At 41.1% G+C, this 16076-nt stretch overlaps 1 protein-coding gene across 1 annotated transcript; it reads left to right on the top strand.

The window, feature by feature from the left end:
* The first annotated feature begins 73 nt into the window (after positions 1-73).
* On the top strand, positions 74-15397 carry LOC137260056 (meiosis-specific nuclear structural protein 1-like). Its single transcript, XM_067797747.1, has 10 exons — positions 74-188; positions 1914-2120; positions 3372-3499; positions 9774-9876; positions 10824-11053; positions 12032-12248; positions 12629-12736; positions 13340-13462; positions 13673-13933; positions 14470-15397. The coding sequence occupies exons 1-10, from the start codon at positions 183-185 to the stop codon at positions 14584-14586; spliced, it is 1500 nt and encodes a 499-aa protein (XP_067653848.1). The 5' UTR covers positions 74-182; the 3' UTR covers positions 14587-15397.
* Positions 15398-16076: the final 679 nt, after the last annotated feature.

Below are 16076 nucleotides of genomic sequence, written 5' to 3'. Positions count from 1 at the left end.
TATTGGAAAAATACCCGAGCACAGCTCCTTCCAGGATGCAACTTGTTTCCTGTTTCCCCTAGCAACGCTCGTGGACTCTCCCCGATACAATAACACCGAAACAGCCATAATCAGAGTAACACTGAAAAAAGGAGGGAAGATAAATCTGTTACTAATCGATTGGAACTTGCAAAAATAGCAAGATGATGGTAAGCATTCAGTGTTCTATATCATTGTGTAGCCTGTTTATAGTACACACCACAATTAAATGGCATAGTATAGCATGATGAATGTGTTATCGACGTTGATATATCGCTGAAGACACTGTGTCCCCTAATTTCGGGACAGCACCAAACATTTTATATTGACATTGTTTAGTGATCGTTTCAATTCGGATTGCTTGTCTTAATCGGCAAGGAACGAGGCTCAAAAGAGTCAGGAAAGTCACCCCTCTGGTCTGTTTATGATTCAGTATAGCTGAACGTGAAAATATAATGGAAATGTTATGTTGTAGTTTACTTTGACATGTTTATACTTTCCCTGTATCCGATCCCTATTACCAATCCCAGATGTGAACCTGGTTTGAGGAGTCTTGGGTTTTTGAGATGTAAAGTCACAAAAAGACTATTGTTACATTAGGCTGCAGTGACACTAAACAATATGACTGATGAGTGTATAATATGACTGGAGCCATATAGGTGGAATATTGCTGAGTGGGGCGTAAAACTAAACTCACTCAGTCTTTGATGCTTCATTTTTTCAACAGAGACCTAATTCCTGGTAGTATTGTCATGTTGTGCCCAGGTTATACAAATTTTAATTTCAGGTAATACTTCTGGAAGGATAATAGCATGTCAGAATTTTATGTGGTGTGCATAAGTGTGTCCAGTACACACAAATGTACACTAAAAATGCAGAAAAAATATCACTGCATCCATAGGGTCTTACGATATTATTCATTGAACCTACAACACATCTGTGACTTTGCTACATGTTTGGTTGTTTCTTGGAGAACAGTGAATCATTTCACCCATCAGTCCACTCGATCAATGATTCATTCCAGGCTCTGAAAAAATGACCAGACATAGTGTTCTCTACACTGTTACTTTTCAGCACCCTCGTAATGCCTACCAGATGTGTTAAAATTAATAATTAGGGATCCCTAGGACCATATGTTGTCAGCTGAAATAAAACCCTGATATATTAATGAACTAACGTGTATCTTCTAATACTGTTCTGTTAATGTTATTACTGCTGTTATAGCCATATAACCTGTGATATGATACATCATGATACTAAACTTTTAGCCACAAATATATATGTTGACAAAGTATTGTGCACTGGAGCTGTGATGTGGTATGAATCCTGATATAAGGATGGCGATATGATGCATATCATGATACTAAAATCTTTAATTCTAACGCCAAGTATTAAAGATGTGAAGATCTAAACAAAACAAATTTTAAAGTATTATATCAAATTCTGTTTGTGTTTCCAATGTTCATTCGGAAAGGAGATAATTAAGTTTATACACAGACATTAACAGTATACAAGCACTATATTTTAAACCTTTCTTGACGCATAATTTCCTAGAAAACATTTATTTATGAAGGGAACATATGTTTTAATCCTCAAACGAAAGTTTGTCTTTTTTCTTTGCTATTCGACAATATTCAAAAATAAACATTAGAAGTATCATCAGCATTCACGACAATGTAAAACTTTGTACTGATTCATTGTATCGACTCACTGGATTGATGCAGCAATGAACTGTCACACCACTAATGTTATCAAGCAAGTTGTTCCCTTGTTTAAGTATGTTTTAAGCCTGGATAACCACATCCCCGAGAAACAGACAAGTGAAACATGACAAAAGAACAATCTTTGAAGTACTCTTTTGGTGTAAACTGCAAGTGATGATGTTTGTACTGCAGACAAATATCCGCAGCAACATGCGCGGCCACATGCTGGAGCAGACTCGCAGACAGGAGGAGATGAGGGAAGATACACTGAAACGACTCGCGACAGAGAGGATGCTGGACGCCAACATGCGCAGCGGGGAGAGGATCGAGGACAGACGCTTCTTGCGTCGTCAACAGTTAGAGAATAAGGAGCGGGAAATGGAAGAGTCAATACTAAGGGTGAGTCAGTTGGGTGAGATGTCATACATTGTTGGTAGGGAGAGATATCTACACTGTCTCAGGAGGGTGAAATGTCATGCACTGTTAGTAGGGTGAGATGCCATACAATGTCAGCATGGTAAGATGTCACACACTGTCAGTAGAGTGAGATGTCAGTGTCACTTAGGTGAGATATCATACAGTATGTTGGAAGGGTGACATGTCACATATTGTCAATAGGGTGAGATGTCATACATAGTGTTATTAGGGTGAGATGTCATTCAGTGTGCCAGTAGGGCGAGATGACACACAGTGTACCTCCGGCTGATGCTGGCGGTTCCAAATGTATTCCTGCGCTTCAAATACTCATTAACACCCGGAAATTGGCCAACACATGTTTATCGACATTGTAAACAAAAAAGTAAGCCAAGGGGGTTTTACTGTCTGCACTCGTTTACATCGAGTATGGGTACAGCAGTGAATTGTCATCAGCAGACCGTTTCAGCTGGTTCCCATGGTAGCATCTGCAGTTGCTCATTTGTGACGTCATTCTAATTTTACGTCACAATATGATCTGAATGACGTCACCACTGTTGATGACACAACAAAACAATTGTTTATGTGTCAATATGCAGTGAATAGTCTTGCACTTTCCAGGAATCTAATACCATTTGATCATGTTTTTCAACCAATCAGATTACATAACACAGTAACTTTTGGTTTACAATATACTGTCAGTTGGGTGAGATGTTATACCCTGTCAGTTATATGAGGTGTCATCCAATATCAATGGGGTGAAATGTCACACACTGTCAGTTGGGTGAGATGTCATACAATTTGTCAGTAAGATGAGATGTCATACAGTTTGTCAGTACAGTGGAGATATGTTGTTTTAACATGCTGTTGATGTACGATGTTGCTGTTGTAGTCAGATCGGGACAGGCTGTTGATGTACGATGTTGCTGTTGTAGTCAGATCGGGACAGGCTGTTGATGTACGATGTTGCTGTCATAGTCAGAGCGGGACAGGCTGTTGATGTCAGATGTTGCTGTTGTAGTCAGAGCGGGACAGGCTGTTGATGTACGATGTTGCTGTTGTAGTCAGAGCGGGACAGGCTGTTGATGTACGATGTTGCTGTTGTAGTCAGAGCGGGAGAGGCTGTTGATGTACGATGTTGCTGTTGTAGTCAGAGCGGGACAGGCTGTTGATGTACGATGTTGCTGTTGTAGTCAGAGCGGAACAGGCGGTTGATGTACGATGTTGCTGTTGTAGTCAGAGCGGGACAGGCTGTTGAAGGAGCAACAGCGTGAGCAGGAGGAACAGCTTGCTCAACAGCTGGAGAAGATGAGCAAGGAGAAGATAAAAGATGAGAAGATGAGGCAACAGATCCGAGAAACTAGGTAACTCTTACACACTTTTGTTATAACCGCACATAGATCAAGGTGGAAGATAAACACTCCTGGCCTGTTTCTTGCAGACAAAGTATGTTGTTATCGAGTTGAATCAGATTATGGCAGTTATCCAGAGGTTTCTGGATCTGATTGGCTAAAAATAAAGTATGTCCTTTCAGATCTGAGGCTCTTTTCAGATGGGTAGACTGAGGCCAAGGTTGTTAATGGCAAACTTGCATGACACAGGTTCGTTTGCAATGAATAAATGTACCTTAACTCATTTCCACAGTCATGAGTCTTGGAAACAATGAAAGTTAGGTGGCATTGATTTAGCATGTTTTGGTGCATATTTGTGTACAAGATGCAGTAAGAAAGAAGTATGACACATTGGCGGTATAGCGTCTGAGCTGGGATTTGGCCTTACAAGCTTTCAAGGGCTCTAGCTCCAAAAGAATGGCTTTGATTTTTGTAATCTGTGTTTCATTTTATGTCTATATCTGTTTGCTTGAGGTGTTTAATTTTATTTATGGGTCTTAACACTCTATGAAAGGAAAGGGGGTGTAACAAAATGAACACACAAAGTTTGGTCTGCGACAAATTCAGTTATCCTCTGTAAATAAACCTCATCTTTGATTATCCCCAGGATACAGGTTCTGCTAAATCTCCGCTATACCCCACGTGCATCTACTGCTCAGCATGATGATTGTATTATCTCCCTTTGCTGGCTCTGACTACTCATGGTAGCCAAGCAGATAGCCATTTCAACCCAGTTTGCCAGTATCAAGACTGTCAGTATCATGGAGTCAGCTCACAGATGACATCCTTACATTGTCAGCTTGTGAACGGGGTTAATCTCTTTTGTCACATGGATAAAGCATCCAACTTCACTTCAGAAGGTCTCTGCTTCGAATCCCAGCAGAGGACTCAGTAATTTTATGGCTGCTACACTAGTACACAGTGTGATGCAGATTTCAGTTCTCAAACCTTAAAAAATAAATGCAAGGACCCATGCTACATCTTTCAGTGCACACAAAACTTGGAATGCCTGGTTTAACTGTTTCCGCCACCATTACTGTCTCCTGTAGAACCGGAAGAAAGGCATGATAGAAATCTTAGTATGATAGAAATCTCGTGTGGACATGGGATTGGATAAAAATCCAGCAAAGGGAGGTAATACAGTTATTGTGTCATAGATGCATCCAGGGTATAGTGGAGATTTATCAGAACATATTCCCTGTGGATTATGGAGGATGAGGTTTATTTACAGAGAAGGTAACTGAATTTGTCGTGGAACAAACTTTGTACGTTCACTTTGTTACCCCTTTCCTTTCATATACCGTTCAGACTCATTAGAGACAATATATACCTTGATGGCAGGTTCTTGCATGTCAAGCCCTTCTAGTTTTTACAGTAAAACTCTGATTATTTTTATTGTTATAGGTTTCCTGGGTCAAATCTCCAACACCTCTCATGTTTCACGACTGACTTGACTTTGACTTAGACTCAGATAGACTCAGATACAAGACTCTCTGTGTCCTCAAATCTCCAACACCTCTCATGTTTCACGACTGACTTGACTTTGACTTAGACTCAGATAGACTCAGATACTAGACTCTCTGTGTCCTCAAATCTCCAACACGTCTCATGTTTCACGACCGACTTGACTTTGACTTAGACTCAGATAGACTCAGATACAAGACTCTCTGTGTCCTCAAATCTCCAACACCTCTCATGTTTCACGACTGACTTGACTTTGACTTAGACTCAGATAGACTCAGATACTAGACTCTCTGTGTCCTCAAATCTCCAACACCTCTCATGTTTCACGACTGACTTGACTTTGACTTAGACTCAGATAGACTCAGATACAAGACTCTCTGTGTCCTCAAATCTCCAACACCTCTCATGTTTCACGACTGACTTGACTTTGACTTAGACTCAGATAGACTCAGATATAAGACTCTCTGTGTCCTCAATCTCCAACAGCTCTCATGTTTCAAGTTTTAATGACTTAGACTCAGATACTAGACTCTCTGTGTCCATATTCTATGTCAGATAAACATTATGTGTAGTATAAGCAAGACTTAGTTTCTGGTCTGGAAAGCAAGACCTGAGACCAGAGCTACACTTTCTCAGTTTATCTTCTCTCCACCCAATGGCTGAGGGCTGACTTTGCCAACCAAAACCGGGGAGTGCTTTATTATACATATTACCATCAATAATAAATAATTCTAGCACGACATTTTGAGATACTCGATTCTGATTGGTTGACTGCTGCATGTGACCGTCCTTAAACCTAAATCAAAGGACCGCTAATTTGTGTACAAGATGCAGTAAGAAAGAAGTATGACACATTGGCGGTATAGCGTCTGAGCTGGGATTTGGCCTCACAAGCTTTCAAGGGCTCTAGCTCCAAAAGAATGGCTTTGATTTTTGTAATCTGTGTTTCATTTTATGTCTATATCTGTTTGCTTGAGGTGTTTAATTTTATTTATGGGTCTTAACACTCTATGAAAGGAAAGGGGGTGTAACAAAATGAACACACAAAGTTTGGTCTGCGACAAATTCAGTTATCCTCTGTAAATAAACCTCATCTTTGATTATCCCCAGGATACAGGTTCTGCTAAATCTCCGCTATACCCCACGTGCATCTACTGCTCAGCATGATGATTGTATTATCTCCCTTTGCTGGCTCTGACTACTCATGGTAGCCAAGCAGATAGCCATTTCAACCCAGTTTGCCAGTATCAAGACTGTCAGTATCATGGAGTCAGCTCACAGATGACATCCTTACATTGTCAGCTTGTGAACGGGGTTAATCTCTTTTGTCACATGGATAAAGCATCCAACTTCACTTCAGAAGGTCTCTGCTTCGAATCCCAGCAGAGGACTCAGTAATTTTATGGCTGCTACACTAGTACACAGTGTGATGCAGATTTCAGTTCTCAAACCTTAAAAAATAAATGCAAGGACCCATGCTACATCTTTCAGTGCACACAAAACTTGGAATGCCTGGTTTAACTGTTTCCGCCACCATTACTGTCTCCTGTAGAACCGGAAGAAAGGCATGATAGAAATCTTAGTATGATAGAAATCTCGTGTGGACACGGGATTGGATAAAAATCCAGCAAAGGGAGGTAATACAGTTATTGTGTCATAGATGCATCCAGGGTATAGTGGAGATTTATCAGAACATATTCCCTGTGGATTATGGAGGATGAGGTTTATTTACAGAGAAGGTAACTGAATTTGTCGTGGAACAAACTTTGTACGTTCACTTTGTTACCCCTTTCCTTTCATATACCGTTCAGACTCATTAGAGACAATATATACCTTGATGGCAGGTTCTTGCATGTCAAGCCCTTCTAGTTTTTACAGTAAAACTCTGATTATTTTTATTGTTATAGGTTTCCTGGGTCAAATCTCCAACACCTCTCATGTTTCACGACTGACTTGACTTTGACTTAGACTCAGATAGACTCAGATACAAGACTCTCTGTGTCCTCAAATCTCCAACACCTCTCATGTTTCACGACTGACTTGACTTTGACTTAGACTCAGATAGACTCAGATACAAGACTCTCTGTGTCCTCAAATCTCCAACACCTCTCATGTTTCACGACTGACTTGACTTTGACTTAGACTCAGATAGACTCAGATACTAGACTCTCTGTGTCCTCAAATCTCCAACACGTCTCATGTTTCACGACCGACTTGACTTTGACTTAGACTCAGATAGACTCAGATACAAGACTCTCTGTGTCCTCAAATCTCCAACACCTCTCATGTTTCACGACTGACTTGACTTTGACTTAGACTCAGATAGACTCAGATACTAGACTCTCTGTGTCCTCAAATCTCCAACACCTCTCATGTTTCACGACTGACTTGACTTTGACTTAGACTCAGATAGACTCAGATACAAGACTCTCTGTGTCCTCAAATCTCCAACACCTCTCATGTTTCACGACTGACTTGACTTTGACTTAGACTCAGATAGACTCAGATATAAGACTCTCTGTGTCCTCAATCTCCAACAGCTCTCATGTTTCAAGTTTTAATGACTTAGACTCAGATACTAGACTCTCTGTGTCCATATTCTATGTCAGATAAACATTATGTGTAGTATAAGCAAGACTTAGTTTCTGGTCTGGAAAGCAAGACCTGAGACCAGAGCTACACTTTCTCAGTTTATCTTCTCTCCACCCAGTGGCTGAGGGCTGACTTTGCCAACCAAAACCGGGGAGTGCTTTATTATACATATTACCATCAATAATAAATAATTCTAGCACGACATTTTGAGATACTCGATTCTGATTGGTTGACTGCTGCGTGTGACCTTCCTTAAACCTAAATCAAAGGACCGCTAATTACACATCGACCGCTTCACCTGCGTATGAATACATAGCACTCGCTGACCTTTTTGTTTGTAAACAAACATGTCGTTTGAATTAGACATAGGTGATTTTCACCTTTGTACCTTCTACGAGATATTTGGAGAAGAGAAATTTCATCTAAAACCGGTATGGTTCGATGACGACCTACTGGAATCAAGCGGTACAAATGAAATTCTTCAACAACAGAATTTCGGCACACATTGAGTGTCACTGAATTAACGCTAGATTCCACACAGAGCGGTGCTGGGTATTACATAACTGCTAACATCACATCACGCCTAAGTTAGTAATTCCCCCGGTGTTTCATCACTTGTAACACAAATAAATACACAAAAGGAACCTCACAATATATATGCGGGGATGGAATTTTGTTCAGTGACGACCGCTTGTTCGGTAATACCCGACACCGCTCTACAAAACAGTCGTACAAGACTGTACTGCACAAAACGGAAACAGCACAAAACAGTATGAATTAAAATGAAAATGAAATTTATTATTATAAACAAATCTCTGTTAAATGTGATCTTAGTAAGCAGTACACAAACCATTGTGTTCGGTCCACCACTGTAACACTCTTATCACATGCAGGTGTTGAGGCTAGAGAAATTGTCAAAATAACAGGTCACAAAAAACATCAAAGTTTATCATCCTACAACACCGATTCATCGGCAGCACAGAAACGCCATTACTCAGCAATCCTTCACAGCTGCAATGAAAACACTCGGCCTATCCCTAACCTGATGCCTTTGGTCCCCGCTGCATCGTCAGTTGTTGCACCATCCACATCTACTATAAACGTGTCCAGTATTAAAACTGGCATGTCTGGTCTATTCCAAATTGGCAACAGCAGCGTGGTGATTAATAATTACTTCCGTGAGTAAGTTTGAAAGTTTGAAGCGTCAACACTTTACAGACGTCCTACTTGTAGGTCATGGGCGAGTCTATAGTAATGTACTCTAGGGGTGAGGTGATTTTTTGGTTGCATATAATTATATAAAATTGTTTAGGGGTTCTACACTATGTAACTGACAGCATTGTATCCATATGTAAGAGACACAAACAAGTTGTTTGAGCATCCAAAATAAAGTTCTTGTACTTTGCAAATGTTTTGTCTAAATCATTGCACATCCTGTTCTTGAGCTGGACGATTGAATATCGATTCCTGGAAAAACGCCCCATCACAACTCTGTGCTATTGCGCGCAAAAGTGTCCGGATTTCAAACGCGTGTCAGTCGTGCTAGAATGGAGATAAAGAGATTCTGTTTTCACTTTTGCGGTCCCTTTAACGCGTGAGGCTTTAAATGAAACATTTACCGGTCTTAAATCAACAGATAAAGGACCGCAAAAATGAAAACAGAATGCCTTTATCTCCTAATTTGATGATCATGTAATGAAGCTACATAACAATAGCTGAAACGCTAGTAAAATCAATTTTAATGACATTAATTATTAATAGATAACTGCATCTTTGTTACCCGAGAGGTAGAGCATTGGCTTAACAACCTGATGTGCATTTCCAGTCCTTCTAGGGAAAACACTAGGACATTGAAATTGATCTTTCATGATATTTTTCAATTGATTTAAAATACACACATATTATGAATTTGAGTGTTGACGTTACGGTGGAGTTAGGATGAAGCAAAACCTGAGAAGAGGTCCTGCTTTCAAAAAGTAAAACCTGGAAAGAAGTCTTGCTCATAGAAAATAAGACCTGAGAGCAAACAAAAACCTAACATTTTGTTATTCTGGAAAGTTAAGCCATATCTAATAATATGTAATGAGAGCACCCTTCAGTTGGACAGTTCTTACATTATGTGTTCCTCTGATAAGATTGTCTGTAGCTTTGGCAGCTTGTTCATTACTCTGTATGTCTTGTTCCTCCTCAGCCTGGAGCTCCGAGAACTGGAGGCCAAGTTGAAGGCCGCCTACATGAACAAGGAAAGAGCAGCACAGCTTGCAGAGAAAGATGCTCTCAAGTTTGACCAGATGGTGGGTAGCACTCCCCTCTGTGCAGGGCATAGTGGCTAAAGTGTTTGCTCGTCATGCCAAAGACCAGGGTTCGATTCCCCACATGGGTACAATGTGTGAAGCCCATTTCTGGTGCCCCCTGCTGTGATATTGCCTGAATGTTGTAATTAAAAACCATACTGGCTCACTCACTTTCCCAATATGAAGTATATGACATAGCTGCTACAGAAACATGAGAAATATCCAAACAGACTTTGTGTTGAAGGGGGATTGAGCGTGGCTGACAAATTTGAAAAATTTAATGTATCATTTTACACGTGAAGATGCCCACAGTTAACACGTCACATGTGTGGTGTCTCCTTATGGCCAGGTGGGATTGACAGGGACTGACTGTTTAGACATATCATTCAAACAGTATTGAATATTGCCAAGAAACTGGCACATTTCCATCAAGATTATAAATTCAAACAACAATCACATATTTGCCTCTTTCCACATGTGTTGTAGCCTAGTGGTTAAAGCATTGACTGATCTATGAACGTCCGGGTAGAATAGGCCTTCAGAAAACCATGCTTGCCATTAAAGGCGACTCTGCTTGTCGTAAGAGGCGACTAACGGGATCAGGTGGTCAGGCTCGCTGACGTGGTTGACACATGTCATGTGTTCCCAATTGCACATGTTATGGGTCACTGGATTGTCTGGTCCAGACTAAATTATTTACAGGCCGGTGCCATATAGCTGGAATATTGCTGATAGTGGCATAAAACTAAAGCTTACTCACTAAAGCATTGACTCATCACGCCAAAGACCCAGATTTGATTCTCCACATGGTTTGAATGGGTGAAGCCGACTTTTGGTGTCCCCCACTGTGATATTGCTGGAATATTGCTGGGATATTGCTAAAAGTGGCATACAACTGACACACGTATATCAATGTATTCATGGCATACTGGGTATGTGTGTTGTAGAAGCGAGACAGCCAGATTGCCCGTGAGATGAAGGAACAGCATGACCGGGCTGCGGAGGCAGAACAGGCGCGTCAGATGGAGCGCTACAAGGAGCAGGTCCGGTACCAACAGGAGCTGGAGAGACAGCTGGAGGAACAGGAAGTCCGCCGCCAACAGGCATACGAGGAGTTCCTGAAGGAGAAGCTCATGATAGATGAAATTGTGCGCAAGATATACGAGGAGGACCAGAGGTACAGACTACTATCTGCCTGTGACAAAACATTTCAGTTACTATTACATAGCCTCATTTTCAGATGCAGAGGCCCAAATAAGCTGCGTACCCGTTAAAATACACAATTACGCATTTTATCCAATTACACAATGTAAAGCAATTGTTGCATAACAACTGTGCATGTTAGATACGCAAAAGGTTTGAAACATATGCGTATGGAAAAAATGTATTAAATTCGCTTGCATGATGAAAAATACATTGGTTGCTGTAAGTTGTACTGATAGTATAGGACTAGTGTTGTACTGTCAGTACAGGTTGAGTGATTTTTATGAAATCATTTCCATTATATTTAAGTTAGTGAAATGGATACTTAACGTTCCCGGAAAGGTGAAAGCATTTGCTCTTCACACCAATTCCAGGTTAGAATCCCAACATGGGTACAGTGTGTGAAGCCCATGTTTCGTGTCCCTGCCTTGGGAGAGCTGTAATGTTGCTGATGAAACACTAGAAGATAGCTGAGTCATTTGTTTAATGTTCCATCTGTGTGTGTGTACATGTGTGTGTGTGTGCATGTGTGTGTGTGTACATGAGTGTGCATATGTGTCTGTACATGTGTGTGTGTGTACATGTGTGTACATATGTGTCTGTACATGTGTGTGTGTACATATGTGTCTGTACATGTGTGTGTACATATGTGTCTGTACATGTGTGTACGTATGTGTCTGTACATGTGTGTGTACATGTGTGTACATGTGTGTGTACATGTGTGTACATATGTGTCTGTACATATGTGTGTGTACATGTGTGTATACATGTGTCTGCATGTGTGTGTACATGTGTGTACATGTGTGTACATATGTGTCTGTACATGTGTCTGCACGTGTGTGTACATGTGTGTGCATATGTGTGTACATATGTGTCTGTACATGTGTGTACATGTGTCTGCACATGTGTGTGTACATGTGTGTGTGTACATGTGTGTGTGATTGTGTTGCAGGGATGCAGAAAGAAACCTCCAGAAGCGGAAGGCGACACAGGCATACATCTCCGAGTTCAAGAAGGCGCGGGAAGAGTGGAAGGAGTTGGAGCGACGACGTATGGAGGAGGAGAACATGCGTATCATGCAGTTCGCCAACGTCCAGAAAGAACGTGAGGATGAGTTCCGCCAACAGAAGATGGAGAAGGAACAGGCTATGGAACGAATGCAGAAAGAAGTGAGGCTTACATCACAAACAGTTGTAGACGGAAACAGATCTGTCTACAACTGTACCACTAACTGACTGAAGTCTTTCTGTGTTTATCTGTTTAATATGCAGATGCAATATTGCTGCTAATAGCAGTGTCAAACTAAACTCACTCACCATTTGTTATGAATAATGAAATTTGATTAGTTTAATTTGCAATCAAATTTGAAATTAAATCACACGCTGAGCATGTGTAGTAAACAATTCTGTTTTCTTTGTCATAAGCATGGCTGTATAAATGTATTGTGAGATTAACATGGTTGATGATGAGGGGAATGCAATGTGAAACTGATGCTATAATTATTGCCACAAAGGCAAACGATGGCTGATGGTGTCTTTTGGTGTTGTAGTTGTCGGAGCAGATAGCCAGGAAAGATGCAGAACGTGAGGAGATGGAAAGGGTCCGGACTGAGCTGTATCTGGAGGAACAAGAGGAGAAGGCTCGAAGGCAGGAGCGGGTCAGTATCTTCACTGCAGGGATCTGTGGGATCAAACTCAGAAACGTGTCAGTTTTTTCGTAAATTGTTTTTGTTGACTGATGTTTTAGCTGAGAGGATTTGAGATATAGAGTTGATATGCTGGAGAAGGTATTGACGGTTTGAACCGTGGTGGCACGTGCCCTGTATATGGAGAAGTTTGATGCGTTACAGCCAAACTCCTTGTTTCAGGAATTTGGTTAATGTGCGTGCCAAATGTGGTGCCACCCTAGGCATACGATTGTTTGAATTATGCCTCTCTTACCCAGCCATGGATAAGTACCTGTTAGGCTGAGATTGTGGATTAACATGCTGCTGATATTGGTTACTCCTCAGGGAGTTAAGAATGAATATGTGGCACATTAATAACTAGAACAATGTGAATATTCAGGCAGAGATGGAGTGCAAGCTGCTGTCATTATACACTCCTCAGGGAGTTGAGAATGGATATGTAGTATATTCATAACTGTACCAACTTGTGTATTTAGGCAGAGATGGAGTGCAAGCTGCTGTCATTATACACTCCTCAGGGAGTTGAGAATGGATATGTAGTATATTCATAACTGTACCAACTTGTGTATTTAGGCTGAGATGGAGCGCAAGTTGCGACAGAGGATCGATCTGCAGGAAACCCACTCCAAGCAGATGCATTTCAAGGCTCTCCGAATCCAGGCTGAGAAGGAGGAGGAAGAGGTCTTCAGACAACAGGTATAACACATCCACATTTAGGTTAAAAAAATAAAATATGTCAAATTGCTGCTGATTTGAGTGAACAATTTCACATGAACAAAATGCTTGATTGACATTTTAGAACGTGTTATGATGAACATCGAGATGTAACCCAGAATGTTCTCCATGTTCATTGATATCATACAACGTCCTTCCTTCACATCTGAATCCCAACTGTTGTGTGTGCAGATGTTGGCGAAGTTTGCGGAGGATGATCGTATTGAGCAGATGAACGCCCAGCGGCGGCGTATGAAGCAGTTGGAACACAAGCGTGCGGTGGAGACACTACTGGAAGAAAGGCGGGCGCAGTATGCCATGGAGAGACAGCGGGAGGTGGAGGCTCGGGAGGAGGAAGTCAGGATGGAGAACTTCCGGCGACAGATCATCGAAGAGGAGAGGCAGAGGCTGCTGAAGGAGCATGCAGGCAGGCTGCTGGGATACCTCCCTAAGGTCAGTAGCAAGGTCGTTGTCACACAGGCAGCCATAAAGGTGAAGTAGGGCTGCAAGGATGTCAAGGTCAAAATGGAAAGGTCACACAGGCAGTTATATTTGTACCTGCCTGAGGTCAGTAGCAAAGGGCAGCTTTGGTTCAACGTCAGAATCATAGGTTCACGTAAGCAGGCTGCTGGTATATCTGTTTGCTTAAGTAGCCGGGGTCAAGGTCAGTAGCAAAGGGATCATACAGGCAGGCTGCTGGGATACTTGTTTGAGGTCGGTAGAGAAGGGCAGCTTGTGGGTCAGGGTCAAAATCACAGGATAACATAGTAAGGTAGCTGGGATATCTACCCAACATAACAAAGGTCAGCGAGAGTTCAAGGTCAGGAGTAGAAGGGGTCACACTAGCATGCATTTTGGTAACCTGCCAGAGATCAGCAGATCTTAAAGGAGCGAAGGTCAGTAGCAAAGAGCAGCTAAAGGGATCTAGAAATGCCAATGTATATATTACTGCTGAGTTTGCCCCTGTACAAGTGGTGCTTGTGTTGCAGGGTGTAATTCGTGACAGTCAGGACCTAGAGATGCTTGGCCCTGAGTTCCGCAACGCTTACAGACAGAGGCAGATTGACCCCTTCGACGAGACCGCCTGGGATCAGAGTGCACGATAGTTACCCAAACATGCCATTTGTCCATATGAACACAACTGACAGAGTGTCATCAAGGTCATCTAGTGTGCACTCTTCACGTCTCTTTTGCAAATGTTCATGTATTTTTTCAATCACGAGATAAAGGTAATAATTATTTGTCTCATTTTCCCAGTAAACATGTGCGTGGCCCAGAAATACACAGTATTTCGAAGACAATTTCATAATTAAACTGAAGTTATTTTTCTGCTGATTTATCAGGCGTTTCAGATTTCTGTTTGTCCAAGCTATTATTTGTTTTGAAGATTTTCCTAACCTTGGACTGATGGTTTAAGCTCCAAGTTTCCAGTATTATTCATTATGAACTATTGCTGTTGAAACTGATGCGGACCAGACCCAATTGTTTTGTCATTACATAAACGTAGTCGTTGTCATGATGTGGCCTCGCCAACTTTTTCCACAACTCCGTCCATACACTTCACATTCAGTAATCTTACGAGTCAATTTTGTACTTAGTGTTTTAATGTAGAACCTTCATATAGTTCGTCAATTTTAGCTGATGTCATTTGTTTTTGTTTTTTTTAAATTCAAAGTCTTTGAAAAATGATTACTGATGTCAAATTTAATTTATTGATAAGCACAATGATTATGACTAAGATAAACTGTGAAGAATAATGTCAGTGAAGTATCTTGACTGTATCAGCCTAAGTGTGTATTGTATGGCTGTGTGTAAGTATGTTTGTATATATCTATCTGTAGATCTACACTGTAAATAGAGACAGTTGTACAAATACAAGGACAGCTGCTGTGATGAAAGTAAATGCTTGCAAATCTGTGTTTGTTGTTGTCAAATCAACATCTTGAAGACCTACTCTTCTGGACATGACAGCTTGAAATATTATTGATAGCATGGACTGAACAGAATCTTGGAACATAGTTAACTTAACAAGACTGTCTTGACCTAAGCAGCTTATGGATGGCCAGTGTTGTTTGGGTTGATTGCATGTAATTTAGATGGAATGGTCTCAAATACTTGTTTTTATGGGGTAGCATAGTAGTAAAGGTCTTTGCTCATCATAGCAAAGATTCTGGTTTGATCCCGCAAATGGGTGCAGTATGTCAATCCCATTGATATTGCTGGAATAATGCTTAAAGTGACATGAAGCTAAAATCAATCACTCATTCACCTGATTTTGTGGTCCAAAGCAGAGTGGGGCAAAGCATTCGACAACAAAGTGGGTTTGTTACTGCATCTGACTGATGAGATGTACAAGTATACCAATACTGAACTAAGACTAACTTATCTTGTTTGCAACCATATAGTTTCAACAAAGCATTAATTGGAGACAATACACATCTGCTGACTCCTTGTCATGCCAAATTAGACAGAGGTAATATTCTGTAAAGTCACATTCGGGCAGCTCATTTTATGTCGACATCTGGAACTGACAGCTGCCAGATTGCAGAGCTTTCTTTTAAATGATGATAAATGTACAAGCCATGGCAAGCATGGA

This window comes from Haliotis asinina, chromosome 13, assembly GCF_037392515.1.
Source record: "Haliotis asinina isolate JCU_RB_2024 chromosome 13, JCU_Hal_asi_v2, whole genome shotgun sequence".
NCBI classification, from domain to species: Eukaryota; Metazoa; Mollusca; class Gastropoda; order Lepetellida; family Haliotidae; genus Haliotis; species Haliotis asinina.
Note: the sequence above shows the minus strand (reverse complement) of the source record. Positions and strands in the feature narration are given on the sequence as shown.